Consider the following 14,777-nt stretch of genomic DNA (forward strand, 5'->3'; position numbering starts at 1 on the left):
TGCCTTTCTCCCAAACCTTACTTTATTTCCTTCAGTTTGTGTCTGGCAGCAGATTAGAAATGTGCACCATTTACTCTGGAGAGTGTTGAGCTGACAAAGATTATTATCCCTCTCGTTCCATTTTCTACACAGTTTATACCGCTACTATAGTAATCCTCAGGCCCTCTGAAAAAGTCATTGGACCGCAGCTTAATCCTCAGCAACATACCACAAATTAGAATGATAATTTATATTCTGTGCCTATGAACATTACGTAGCTACTGTTCAAAAAGAAAGAAAACACTGTCAGCCATAAAGCGACAAATAGTATTTCCAAACCGATATGGACAAAATAAATGTTTCTGCTCCAATGAACTTGGCTCTGTTAGAATATTTTCAATGTAAACCCTTACAGGAAAACCAGATACATTTCACATGATAATATTTTATCCTACGTGAAGTTAATGTAATAACATGTATGTAGGCAGCAGACTCTCTGTGCTAGTGATGGCTGTTAAACAGTCTGATGGCTTTGAGATAGAAGCTGTTTTTTCTCTCGGTCACTTTTGCCATTCCCAAGCCTGGATAAAGGAGGAGGGTTGGAATTGTGATGTAAAAAAAAACAAGAATCGACAGACGAAAGTTCATTTGTAGTTCTAAACATATTTATGGTGTTTTTTACTCACTTTTTGTCAATCCCACGACGTCCATCACAATTACATGCACATGGCAAATTATGCAAATTAGGCGATGACGTCATTTAGCGACTTCTAGTGACTTAGGACAGCCCATAGCTACTTTCCTTACTGAGGAGTTGGTAACACTGCGCACGCCCCCAGGGCGCCCCGTGCCGACCCCGGCAAGTTCCCGCCCGTACCTAAATCAGCTACTGATTGATTGGTAACACACATACATTAATTATTAATTTGCCTGACGTGAAGTTTGTTCTTTAGAAAGTATTTGACTCTGATGTGTGCCACATAAAGTATTTGACTCTAGCCACAAAATCAAGGAAATTAAAAGGGAAGGGGGGTTCAGCACAACACCGGTCACCGAGCTAGCCAGCTAAAGTTAGCTAGTTAGTCACATAAATGTATGTTCAGCCTGTTCATTATTTCAGTCCGATTTGACTTATCTTACAAAGTAGTTTCTTTTGTTTTTGACCTCGACATTGTTGCTGGATAGATACTTTCAGAGTTAACATGCTAGCTAAAGCTAACGGCGCTAGCTAACCTCATATCTGGATGCCTCACTAGTTCCCGAGAGAGAGCAGAATATTGGTAAGTCAACTTTGCTTTCAAACTTTGTAATCATCTGTAAAGTGGTTTTACATACAAGCTAGATAGATATTTTGTTAAAAAGCCTGTTGTCATTCATTGATTGTTTCTTTGGAGCTAGTTAGCTATCACTAGCTAACTAGTACAGGGGTACAGTAGAATACAGTACAACATTACTAAATAATAACAACGTAGCCTTGTGACCAGCTAGTAGTTGAATCGCACAGTATACAGCAACTATAGCCTCCTACTGTTTTGTTATTCATTGGGTCCCATGACAAAATTGTTAATTTTGACTTGTTAAAATAAGCTAATGGTTGTGTGCACTCTCACTAGATAGATGTGTGGTGTTTGGTGGAAGGTTTTTAGAAAATAGACATTTACAGTATATCATCATCAATTCTCAATTAGATGAGATACACAGCTAACCCATATTGAATTTCATTATTTCATAAATGTGAACTAGAGGTCGACCGATTCATCGGAATGGCCGATTAATTAAGGCCAATTTCAAGTTTTCATAACAATCGGTAATCGGCATTTTTGGACACCGATTACGGTCGATTACAATGCACTCCACAAAGAGCCTGCGTGGCAGGCTGACTACCTGTTATGCGAGTGCAGCAAGTAGCATAGGTAAGGTGCTAGCTAGCATTAAACTTATCTTATAAAAAACAATCAATCTTAACATAATCACTAGTTTATCTAGCTTGTCCTGCGTTGCATATAATTGATGCGATGCCTGTTAATTGAATCACAGCCTACTTTGCCAAATGGATTAATTAACAAGCGCATTCGCGAAAAAAGCACTGTCGTTGCACCAATGTGTACCTAACCATAAACACCAATGCCTTTCTTAAAATCAATACACAAGTTTATATTTTTAACCTGCATATTTAGTTCATATTGCCTGCTAACATATATATTTTAACTAGGGAAATTGTGTCACTTCTCTTGCGTTCTGTGTAAGCAGAGTGTAATGAACCTCATCCTCCTCTTCTTCTGAGGAGTAAGGAGAAGGATCTGAGGACCAAAACGCAGCGTGGTAAGTGTCCATAATGTTTAATAAAAACAACAGACACTGGAACAAAACAAAATAACGTGAATCAACGAAACAGTCCCGTGTGGCGACAAACACTGCCACGGAAGACAAACACACACAACCCAAAAGTGAAACCCAGGCTACATAAGTATGATTCTCAATCAGGGACAACAATTGACAGCTGCCTCTGATTGAGAACCACACTAGGCCGAACTGAAAAACCAACATAGAAAAACAAACGGACTGCCCACCCAACTCACGTCCTGACTAAAACAAAGATAAAATAACAGAAGTAAGGTCAGAACGTGACACAGAGTCAGGGTATATGCAGCAGTTTGGGCTGCCTGGCTCGTTGCAAACTGTGTGAAGAGACCATTTCTTCCTAACAAAGACCGTAATTAATTTGCCAGAATTGTACGTAATTATGACATAACATTGAAGGTTGTGTAATGTAACAGCAATATTTAGACTTAGGGATGCCACCCATTAGATGAAATACGGAACGGTTACGTATTTCACTGAAAGAATAAACGTTATGTTTTCAAAATGATGGTTTCCAGAATTGACCATATTAATGACCTAAGGCTCGTATTTCTGTGCATTATTATATTATAATTAAGTCAATGATTTGATAGATCAGTCTGACTGAGTGGTGGTAGACAGCAGCAGGCTCGTAAGCATTTATTCAAATGGCACTTTCCAGCATTGCCAGCAGCTCTTCGCTGTGCTTCAAGCATTGCATTGTTTATGACTTCAAGCCTATCATCTCCCAAGATTAGGCTGGCAATACTAAATTACCTATTAGAACATCCAATAGTCAAAGGTACATGAAATACAAATGGTATAGAGAGAAATAGTCCTATAATAACTACAACCTAAAACTTCTTACCTGGGAATATTGAAGACTCATGTTAAAAGGAACCACCAGCTTTCATATATTCTGAGCAAGGAACTTAAACGTTAGCTTTTTTACATCGTACGTAATTGCACTTATACTTTCTTCTCCAACACTTTGTATTTGTGGTATTTAAACCAAATTTAACATGTTTCATTATTTATCTGAGACTAAATTGATTTTATTGATGTATTATATTAAGTTAAAATAAGTGTTCATTCAGTATTGTTGTAATTGTCGTTATTACATATATATATAGTATATAAAAATTGGCTGATTAATCGGTTTCCAAATTTTTTTTGGGTCCTCCAATAATCGGTATCGGCGTTGAAAAATCATAATCGGTCGACCACTAATGTAAAAACAAATTATTGTTAATATTACATTCTCTAGGCCCTCCATTCACAAACCTGAAGCCCCTGTCCCCAGTAAGAAATACCAAGATTAAGTGTTGGCTGAAGGTACAACTTCCTGTTGTGGAAATGTAAGACAACTCAATGTCATATTTAGATTTAGAGTTACATGAATAGAAGCATACACAAGCAATCTATGAAATATATTTTACAAAGACCCTTTTACATCAGCAGTAGTCACAAAGTGCTTATACAGATACACAGCCTAAAACTCCAAAGAGCAAGCAATGCAGATGTAGAAGCACAGTGTCAAGGAAAATCTCCCTAGGAAGAGATCTAGAGTGGAACCGGGCTCTGAGGGGTGGTCAGTCCTCTTCTGGCTGTGCTGGTGGATATTTTAAGAGTACTGCCATTTAGTCAGATTATTCTTCAATACGTTTTAATGTTCATAGATCACCAGCAGTGTCAAATAATAGAGGGTTATAGAGGTTGCAATAGTTCAGCACCTCAGGAGTAAATGCCAGTTGGTTCTTCGTAGATGAGATAGTAGGTCCGGTAGAGAGAGACAGGATCAAACAGCGGGTCTGGGACAAGGTAGTACCTCCTGTGAGCCTTGAGCAGGTCAGGGTTCCATAGCTGCAGACAGAAACAGCAGAGACGGGATCAGCAGCACGACCAGGTGGACTGGAGACAGGAAAGCCAGAAGTCGTCAGGCCAGGTAGTTCTGAGGCATGGTCCAAGTGCTCCTGTTCTGCATCCTTTATTTAACTTGAGTGTAGACTAAGCCCTGTAGGGTTTGTAACCTCACATGATTTAGCCTACTTGACAATCCAGATCAGAATATTTGTACACTGATATAATTTTTTTCCGAAGATAATCGCTGAATGGCCCACAAGGATGTGGTCAGGTTGACACTTCTAAGTCATAACACACAACACACATACATCAGATTGCAAGGGCAAGTACAATGAGCATTTGGGAAAATGAAGTCTGCTGCATGGGTTGCCAGATACACACACACACACATTTAATTAATTTGTTGTATGATATTTATCATGGATCGCCATTATCTGCAGCCAAAGACAGAAGTTACTCTTCTTTGGGTCCAGCAAAATCAAGGCAGTTATACAATTTTAAAAACATCACAATACATTCACAACACATTAAGTGTGTGCCCTCAGGCCACTACTCTACTACCACATATCAACAACCCAAAATCCTTGTGTATGTGTGTGTACAGTGCTTATGTTATTGTGTGTGTATGCATGTGTCTCTTCAAAGTCCCGCTGTTCCATAAGGTGTATTTTTATCTGTTTTTTAAATCAAATTTTACTGCTTGCGTGAGTTACTTGATGTGGAATAGAGTTCCGTGTAGTCATGGCTCTAAGTACTACTGTGCGCCTCCCATAGTATATTCTGTTCAGGTTAGTGTGTAGTCAAGGCTTTGTCATTAAAATTATATTGTGTCCATTTTCCCATCAATTTTGCTAACGACACAACAGTGGTAGGCCTGATTACCAATAATGACAAGACAGCCTACAGGGAGGAGCTGAGGGCCCTGGTGGAATGATGCCAGGAAAATAACCTCTCCTTCAACATCAACAGAACAAAGAGGCTGATCCTGGACAGCAGAGAGTACACGCCCCCATCCACATCGGCGTTGCGCCCAGTGGAGTGGGTGAAAAGCTTCAAGTTCCTTGGCGTGCACATCACTGACAACCTGAAATGGTCCATTCACAGGATAATCTGGTGAAGAAGGCACAGCAGAGCCTCTTCAACCTCAGGATGCTGGAGAAATTTGGCTTGGCCACTAAGCCATGGCCTGTTCACCCCGCTACCATCTAGAAAGCTGAGACAGTAAAGGTGCATCAAAGCTGGGACAGAAAAACAGCTTCTATCTCCAGGCCGTCAGACTGTTAAATAGTCACCACTAGCCGGCCTCCGCCCAGTACCCTGCCCTGAACCTTAGTCACTATTACTAGCCAGATACCACCTGGTACTCTACCCTGCACCTTAGAAACTTTTGCCTGGTCACTTTAATCATGTTTACATACTGTTTTACCCACTTCGTATGTAGATGCTGTATTCTAGTCAAGGCTCATCCTATATAACTACTGCTGTACACATCTTTTCTATTCATATACTGTCCATACGGTCTATTTCACACCATTATATACAAACAGTATATATTTATATTCCGGACTCTGACGTTGCTTGTTCTGATCGTTCTTAATTTCTTTTTCTTTTTGGGCAGGATTTGTGTGTATTGTTAGATATTACTGCACTGTTGGAGCTGTGATAACATCTACAAAATATGTGCACAGCGACCAATAAAGTTTGATTTTGATCTCGCAATGAAAATTGTACGTTTTTGTGTCCTTGAAGATCTTTCATGTGTTGAACAGAGCTTGGCTGGTGTTGGTAAAGTGTAAGCTATCACTCTAGAGGGACTGTGAAATACCCAAACATTTGATTCATCCTTTAGTCAAATAACACTTCTAAGGTGACTATTATTTTGGTTTGTTTGTTTCACCAACCACATAGTATTCTTGGACTTTTTGAACACTGTGAAAAGAGGACAATGAATGAGACATTATCTGTTGACAAGAAAAAACATCTTAACTCCACTGGGAAACTGTGTTGAATATCACAGATGTATATTTCAGTGGGACATGCTGTTTCAGCACATAGCATACACTACTAACTGTATAGAAACTATGAGTAAAGATACAGTAGTGAAACCACTTGAATGATTATAGCAACAACAAATGTGTATTCCACTGGAACTACATGTACTAGTATGTGAAGTATGAAGTTCATATTTGAGAGTTCAGTTGAGGTAAAAAATATATATTTCCCTCAACATTTTCATCACTATTGCAATAATACACAAATTATTGTTGAACAAACCTTGCATAATTATTTCAAGTTGTATGTGATGAATATGGATGATCAAATAAGCAGTACAAGTTTTTGCTCCTCTCTTGGTTTTCTTTGAATGCCTGTGCTTCATGTATGGCAGACCGAGAACTGTGAGTCGCTAGGAATCAAATTCAGTCTTTTATGCCGAGGACCTGCCCAAGGCCAATAAAGAATGAGGTCTTTTATGAATATTGTGCTTTGTTGTTTTATAAAAGTGCATTTTAAGCATTGAAATAGAAGCACGGGCAAAAAGAAACGACTCCCCTGGGAAGAATAATACTTCAGATCAAGTCAGAAAAGTTTTTTTTCCCCTTGAAATTGAGATGGACTGCACATGAAGCCTTCAGTACATTTTAACCCATGTGATTGATATGGAAACATAATAAATTTGAAATATGGAAAAAGTTCTCATTCAAATCAAATGGACAACAGAAAGAGCTAATCATGTGACGTAAGTATGGTGGCAGTGTATTATCTCACTCAACAATGGGGCTCATTGGCATATTGAGTCTCATGCATCCCCATTGGGTGTTATGAATAATACATTTTCCCTTGGATATGCGTCAGTCAGTGTATTAGCCATTGAGGAAGGGATCCCATTATGATGCCTCTGAATGCATGTGGAGGGGATCCCATTATGCCTCTGAATACATGTGAGGTCGTCTCATACAGTATCATAAACAATCATAGGCACTTTGCTAATAAATGGGTTAGGGAATGAATAGCAGATCAGGCAGAGGTAGATATTTGTGACCCGTTTTAGGGAGCTAGGCACATGTTGCACATCACTACTTCACAGGAGAGGCATTTCAATGTCTTTTTTGTTTTATCAAAATTAGTTTTTTTTTGGCAGAAATGCCTTCCGGAACATGTGAACTTTCATGTGCCTTAATAACAAGCTTGTATGCCATCTTTGTTATATTACGAGCTTAGCTAGTTTAAATACGGAATAAGGAGAGAACCTTCCAGCTAGCCATGATTGGCTGAGATAATGGATGGGCTGGACATGCCGGGAGACGAGTTTGGATTTGACTGCCATGAAGCATGCTTCTGTCTATAACGTGAGCTGCTCTGTATGTGTTGATGATCCTTTCTAGCGTGGCTTTTTTGAAAGATATAACGTTAGCCATCGAGAACTACTAAAGTTTTGCTACTTTTCTCAACAACATAGATGCCCTGACATTAGCAACCGCAATCAAGAGATCAGTTTCTGCACACGCCATGTACTGCACACGCCATGTTGTTGCCCAGAGTGACTTCACACAACGCTGGCCAAACAAGATGCAGCTACAAACAAAACAGAGTTAAATGGTTCCAAATGGTTCCAACTTGTTTTCATTGAAAGTTAAAGCATACTGTTGGCTAGCTAGCAAACATTAGCTTGCTGGCATGTGTAGTAAATGTATTCATAATCAGAAATCCATTTGCATTGCAAGTTATAGTCTGTTAGTTAGCTAGGTAACACTGAACCAAGTTGGTTAGCTTTAGCTACCTGCAGATTCATACTACAGCTATGACAATCAGTTTGTCTTGGTAGTATTAACAGTTGAGATTACCCCGGTTCATTGTTTAGCTAGCTAACAATTTAGCTAACATGTCTAAACACAAGACTCCACTTCATCAGATGATTACATGACCCATCAAGTTAGCCAGGTGTGTCTGGGGGTGATTACGGACATCTATTTGATTTAATGAACATGTGTACATATCTAGACAATCGTGACACATCCACTTAGCTAGATGTGGCTGGGGGGTGGTTATAGCATTTCTTTCACTTTACCCATCAATTTTGACAAGTGTGTCTGGGTAAGCATCATCTAGTAATTATAAAATATTTTAATCTGGACACTTTCTGTTTCTGATATTGCTACATTGGAAGTAACCATTTCACTGTACCATTTACACCTTCTGCATGTGACAAATACATATATATTTTATTTGATATAGTGTGTGTTTACCAGAGACGGTTATGTGAAAAACAACATGACTAGCACCAAAGTTAGGTTAGGATATAGGCCAAGGACTAGATAAAGTGTAATTTTACTTGGAGTTTTTCTTTATTGTAGGCTACTACTTTTACCATTTTTAGTCTTGAAGTCTTTGGTTGTTTACTACACTACTCACTCTGTTTAAGAGGGTGTGAATTATGCTGAATGGGTGTAGACAAAGACAAGCTCTCTAGGAGGTGTACCAAAACATTCAAGAACCATTTTTCCAAAGTGGGGTTACACGTTTATCAACTTTCATAGCAGAATTACTTTCCCATTGTTCCTCAACTGCAGTGTATGATATACAATTTTTTAGCTCTGAGTCTCCACTTTTATTCAATGACAAAAAACAACATTTCAAATTTTGCTAAATAGGACTGAATCCAGGTGGTGGGTCATATTGTAACATTTGTCGTTGGGAGAAAGAGAGGAGGACCAAGGTGCGGCGTGGTAAGTATTCATTACGCCTTTTAATGAAAACGAATACTCGAATAAAACCACAAAACACGATAAACGAAACAGTTCTGTATGGTGAACATACGCTACAGAAAATAATCACCCACAACTCAAAAGTGAAACCAGGCTACCTAAGTATGGTTCTCAATCAGGGACAACGATTGACAGCTGCCTCTGATTGAGAACCATACCAGGCCAAACACAGAAATCCCAAATTATAGAAAAAGGAACATCAACTGCCCACCCCAACTCACGCCCTGACCATACTAAAACAAAGACAAAACAAGGGAACTAAGGTCAGAACGTGACACATATTTAGGAAAAATGCATATTATTTCCAAATATTTGATTGTAAGACTCCTACAAAATGTCAAATATATATGACTTTAAGCAGTATTTAAAAGTAATAAAGCATGACCATCATAGAACCACATTCACCTTTAAATGTAGATAAATGAACGAATGGAAAAGGGATTTCAGTTTAAGATGTGTAATCCTGAAGAGGACAGACCTAGATGAATCACAGAGACTAATACCCTGAAATGCTCTACTCCCCGTCAGTGCTGCACTGTCTACAAGGATAAATGTAGCAAATTGTTGCAGCAATTACTTTCTTGTCCTAACAACATAAATTAGTTGGAAAATGTCCTCTCACCTGGTGATGATGACTTCAACATTTCTATCATCTCTTCTTTGTTTAAACAGTTGCTCAGACTGCTGCTATAAGGGCTTTAGGTGGCTGTTCTCGCCCATGTAGTCGCCCTCCAGGCCTAATCTCTGAAAAGTGCCTATACCTACTTCTAGGATTTGTATTCTTCACCATGCTATAAGGAAACACCTGAAAAACTGTGAGACCTACAGACTGTCTTTTGTGTCAAACATTAATGTCTGCCTGTCATGCAGAGCCAGGTGAGCCCATGTACAGATCATTGCTTCCCACAGAGAAAGGAGTAAAACCTGAAGCTGTGCTTTCTTCTGCACTGTCACTCCTCATTACAAAGATATGAATCACTGCTGACTCTGGGTAATTGGCAAATGGTTATTTGTGACAGGATATTTTATGAGTAAAAAAGAATCCGTTGGATTTTGGAGATATATAGGATTATGACATGTAGTGTGAGATTGTCTGATTAACGACTTCCTCTCAATGCTTCCTCTCTCTTTCTTGCTGATATAGAAGGTTGACTAATGCACCAGTAACCGGTGAAGCAAAGAGGTTATCTACACCCTGATAATCCCACTACTCAAATTTGTATTCGTCAACATACTATAAGGAAACACCTGACAGACTTTGAGACCTACAGACTGTTTTTTGTGTCAAACATCAGTTTGTCTGTCATCCAGAGCCAGGTGAGCCCATATACAGATCATCGCTTCCCACAGAGAAAGGAGTAAAACCTGGAGCTGTGCTTTCCTCTCACTGTCGATCCTCATTACAGAGATATAAATCACTCCTGACTCTGGGTAATTGGTAAATGGTAATTTCTGAAAATATATTTTATGAGGATTTTTTTGTGGGAGATATATCGGATTATGACATGTAGAGTGAGATTGTCTGATTAACTACTTCCTCACATTGCTTCCTCTCTTTCTCTCTGATATGGAAGTTTGACTCATGCACCAGTAACTGGGGAGGATAGGAGGTTATCTACACCCTGATAATCCCACTACTCTGTCCCGATATTATCCTCCACAGCATACTGTAGCTCTATTTCTATCACACATGAATTTTTATGAAGGAATCATTTTCACACTGATCTGCTGAGGAACACCATACTGTAACACAAATAAGTCACTTGGGGAAAGACTTTCCTCAGGTTTGATTAAATTAAAGGGATTTTGAGATAATAGAAAGACTAGGAGTTACAGGAGTTATTTGGGAATTTAATAAGGTCTGCATTAGCTGTTGTAAAAGCAGCAGTTACTCCTCGTGGGAAGTGACAAAGAGCTCAAGGCACAAATAATAATAGAATAATAATCAATACTTTTGCTCTTTATTTAACCATCTTACATATAAAACCTTATTTGTTCATCAAATTGTGAACAACTCACCACAGGTTATTGAGAAGGGGGGGCTTGAAATGATGCTCAGTCTTATATCATTTTCCACACACAGTGTGGGCCTGTATTTAGTTGTCCTACTAGTGAGGGCCGAGAATCCACTCTCACATAGGTACGTGGTTGCAAAGGGCCTCAGTGTCTTAACATCACCATTTGCCAAGGCAGGATAGTCTGAGCGCAGCTCAATCCAGAAATCTGGCAGTGACTTTTGATTAACCCTTTCATATGTGAGTTCCAAATATCTCTAACGGTCGCCCCAGCGTGAGTTTTTTTATGCACGTGATGTTAGAATGTTCTCTCCATTCCAGAATGTGATTGATACGTAACAGTACATTTTATCCGCGCTGCCCTCAAACTAAAGCACGCACCCTGTTTATATTTATAGGTTGTTTTAACTTCAATTTCAAATGATTTTCAAACAAGTTTTTATTTTCTAAAAACAGTTTGAATTTAGGTGTGTTCCGCCTCCTCATTCATTCACATAAAAATTGTCATTTTTACTTTTGCGGATAATTACATTTTTGGGACATTTCTGACACGGACAAAATTCCCCAAGCACTTCCCAATTGTTTGTGCAGTTCACGTCTGCAGACATTTGCTTATCTCCCGTCAGAACAGGATCTGCACACGTGTTCACATTTTCTATTCCACATTTCTATTGTAGCGTACTGTATGTATGGAGCATAATATATTTGTGTATATTCTTTATCACCGCGGACACGTGAGGTAACGTTACTCATTTTATAACCTTTATGGTGTTATAGTCAATCGTGCTTATGTAGCCACATTCTTCTATTAGGTCTGTAAAACAATGCTAAATGCGTCAGAGAAGTATTATCTTGTGTTGCATTTTGAAGCTACCATGGCCTTATGACTCCCAAGTGGTGCAGCGGTCAAAGGCACAGCACATCAGTACTAGAGGTGTCACTACAGACTCCCTGGTTCAAATCCAGGCTGCGTTTCCATCAAAGTAAGTGCCTTATTACGTTATAATAGTTATAATAATAGTTTCCGTATGCCGTTTCTGCTGTAGCTGTAGATCATAATATATTCCTTATAACTGCGGACACGTGAGGTAACGTTACACATTTTATAACCTTTATGGTGTTATTGTCAATCATGCTTACCTAGCTACATTATTCTATTAGCTCTGTAAAACAATGCTAGTTGCGTCAGAAAACTATTAGCTTGTGTTGTATTTTGAAGCTACCCTGGCCTTATGACTCCCAAGTGGCGCAGCGGTATACTGGTTCAAATCCAGGCTGTATCACAACTGGCTGTGATTGGGAGTCCCATAGTGCAGCGCACAATTGGCCCAGCGTTGTCTGAGTTTGGCCGGTGTAGGCCATCATTGTAAATAATAATTGGTTCTTAAATTACTTGCCTAGTTAAATAAATAAAAAATATGACCATGGTTTGTTTATTTGGTCTATTCAGCATAGCTCTATTCTGCCCTGCCTTGCCCCCTTGTGGAGCTCAAAAGTTAGTTTCTTACTGTTATAACTCAAATCTGTGATTTTGTCAATGCAATAAACAATTTATTTATAGCAGTGTTTATTATGTTACTTCTTTGTAGTATTGTTTTATTGCTATATCCTTATATTGTATTCTAATGAATAATTCCTCTTTATTCTGTACTTTCAGAAACCAGAAACATTATTTGCCAATATCATAACTGGAGCTGGACATCTTTGGAGCTGAATAATGAGGACAGCTTTTGTATGCTAACGTACACTCCTTAACAGTTGTACTGGATGAAAACACAGCAAGAAAACACATATGCCAATATGTAATATTCATCTATTTTATTGCAGGACTGGTAGTTGGTTCAACAACTTGTTTTACTAGAGGACAAAAAACTGAATATGCAAAACCCATATTCATTATCCATGCAGTGACTGAACAACAACTGCATTTCCACCCCCATCTCTAAGGCATAGTATCATGGCTGGTCACCTATCAAGTCACATGTCAGGTCAGTCAGTCACCTATTGCTGCAGATGTGCTCAATAATGCTTGAGCATGTGATACTCCTCAAAGCATGGTGAAATACATAGAGGTGTATCACAAGCTAGACACATGTATTTTGTCATCTTCCTCTGCTTACTTCTCCTGGCGCCAGACAGGCAGACTTTGCAATGCCTCCGTGTGCGACTACCTTGAGAAGCAGTTTGAGGGACTTTGCAGGGAAAATGTCGTGCAGTGAGGCGTAGGGGATTGTCTGCAGCAGGACGGCCCCCAGTGGATGGGCGCCGAGGGGTGTGGTGCTCCTCCAGCAGCTCTCTCATGAGGTTCTCTCTGTATTTTTGGTAGGTAATTACTTTACCTATGAGGGAGTCGGTAAGATGAGGAAAGTTAGAGGATAATGAGGCAGTGGGTAGGTGGGTGAGATATTGTCACTATAATTGCATAATGGATTTGTATGTGAACTGTACATCCAATTACAAAAATACCTTGTTCAGTAATCATCTCACCTGTTAGTTGGCGGTGAACTATGCTGCCGTTGAGGACAGCAGTGTCGATCAGATGGAAAAATATCTTCTTATACCACTTGTTCGTTTTCCGTGTGCATTCCACAAAGCTGTTTATCATGTCTGCCTTATCCACGGCCCCCATTTTGAGGTTATAATCAAGCACACAATCTGGTTTGATCTTTCTCTCTCCGGTCAGGTGGTCCACCTTCCCTGTGGCCGACATGGTTGCTGTATGGACAGTGGAGAGGACATGGACGTCTCGCTTGTCATGCCACTTTACTGCCAGCTGTTGACCGTTCTCCTGGAATTCCACCTCCCCTCTCTGCATCTTCCCGCATCCGAATGCCGGCATCCCCTTCCGGTTCGACCTGACTGTGCCACAGGCCCCTGTGCTGTTGGAGAGCAGATGCTGGAAGAGTGTGGGACTGCTGTACCAATTGTCCACGTACAAAGTGTGTCCCTTGCCGAGATGAGGAGCCAGCATGGTCATCACCACGGACCCTGACACCCCAAGCCCCTCATAATGTTTGATGTCAGTGGTGGACCCTGTGTAAACTATAATATCCTGGACAAATCCTGTCTTCACGTCGCACATGACAAAGAACTTGACTCCAAACCTGTGCCTTTTGGAGGGAATATATTGACGGAACGCCAGCCTACCTTTCCATAACATCAGGGACTCATCAATGCATAGGTCCTTGTATGGTACAAAGACCAGACCAAATGCTGATGTCAGGCTGATAAGAACATTTCTTATTTTGTGTAACGGGTCACTTAGGATGGCAGTAGCATTGTTGACAAAATGCAGGCATCGCAGCAGAACTAGGAAGCGATCTTGGGAAAAGAGGGAGGCAAAGAAGGGAGTTGCAAACATAGGATCTGTGCTCCAGTATTCTCTTAGGGAGTTCTTCTTTACTATTCCCATGAGAAGGACTGTCACCAGGAAGGTATACATTTCACTAATTGTGGTTGTCACCCATTTAGCGAGTTTTCCCCTCACTCCTGGCTCTCTCTTCTCCTGTAGCTCTAAGGCATAGCGATTGGTCTCCTCAACTATCTCTCCCACCAGCTCCTCTGTCAGAAACAACTTGAAGCACTCTGCCTCAGTTGGAAATGGCAAGGGGCGTTGCACTCCAGACTGGGACTTGTCAAAGCAGACAGCAGGGCCAGGTGGGGTGAAATGACTGGTGGCCTTCCAGCTACCACAGAACTCCTGTACTTCATCCACTGTCCGTCTGCCTCCATCACCACCAGCATCTTCAAAGGGACCTGGTACTTCCTCAGTTGACAAGGGAAATTCAGATTCAGGGTTCTCAATGGCTACAAGGTT

General features: G+C 40.1%; 2 protein-coding genes across 2 annotated transcripts; both read right to left on the reverse strand.

Annotated features, from left to right (window-relative positions):
* Positions 1–12,763: 12,763 nt before the first annotated feature.
* LOC121839606 (piggyBac transposable element-derived protein 4-like) lies at positions 12,764–13,639 on the reverse strand. The gene is made up of 2 exons (XM_042299135.1): positions 13,448–13,639; positions 12,764–13,299 (listed from the first exon to the last, which is right to left on the reverse strand). Exons 1-2 carry the CDS (start codon positions 13,587–13,589, stop codon positions 12,980–12,982), a joined length of 462 nt encoding a protein of 153 aa, XP_042155069.1. The 5' UTR covers positions 13,590–13,639; the 3' UTR covers positions 12,764–12,979.
* On the reverse strand, positions 13,603–14,532 carry LOC121839680 (piggyBac transposable element-derived protein 4-like). Its single transcript, XM_042299903.1, has 2 exons — positions 13,648–14,532; positions 13,603–13,615 (listed from the first exon to the last, which is right to left on the reverse strand). Exons 1-2 carry the CDS (start codon positions 14,400–14,402, stop codon positions 13,603–13,605), a joined length of 768 nt encoding a protein of 255 aa, XP_042155837.1. The 5' UTR covers positions 14,403–14,532.
* Positions 14,533–14,777: the final 245 nt, after the last annotated feature.

The sequence above is a fragment of the Oncorhynchus tshawytscha genome, linkage group LG16 (genome assembly GCF_018296145.1).
Source record: "Oncorhynchus tshawytscha isolate Ot180627B linkage group LG16, Otsh_v2.0, whole genome shotgun sequence".
In the NCBI taxonomy this organism is placed as follows: Eukaryota; Metazoa; Chordata; class Actinopteri; order Salmoniformes; family Salmonidae; genus Oncorhynchus; species Oncorhynchus tshawytscha.

What these genes read in the sequence shown, in the direction of transcription:
- LOC121839680 (XM_042299903.1), bottom strand. Translation starts at nt 14,402, where the DNA reads ATGTATACCTTCCTGGTGACAGTCCTTCTCATGGGAATAGTAAAGAAG.
- LOC121839606 (XM_042299135.1), bottom strand. Translation starts at nt 13,589, where the DNA reads ATGGGGGCCGTGGATAAGGCAGACATGATAAACAGCTTTGTGGAATGC. An exon ending in AGTTCACCGCCAACTAACAG is followed by an intron (nt 13,300 to 13,447) that starts GTGAGATGATTA and finishes ACTCCCTCATAG; the next exon opens with GTAAAGTAATTACCTACCAA.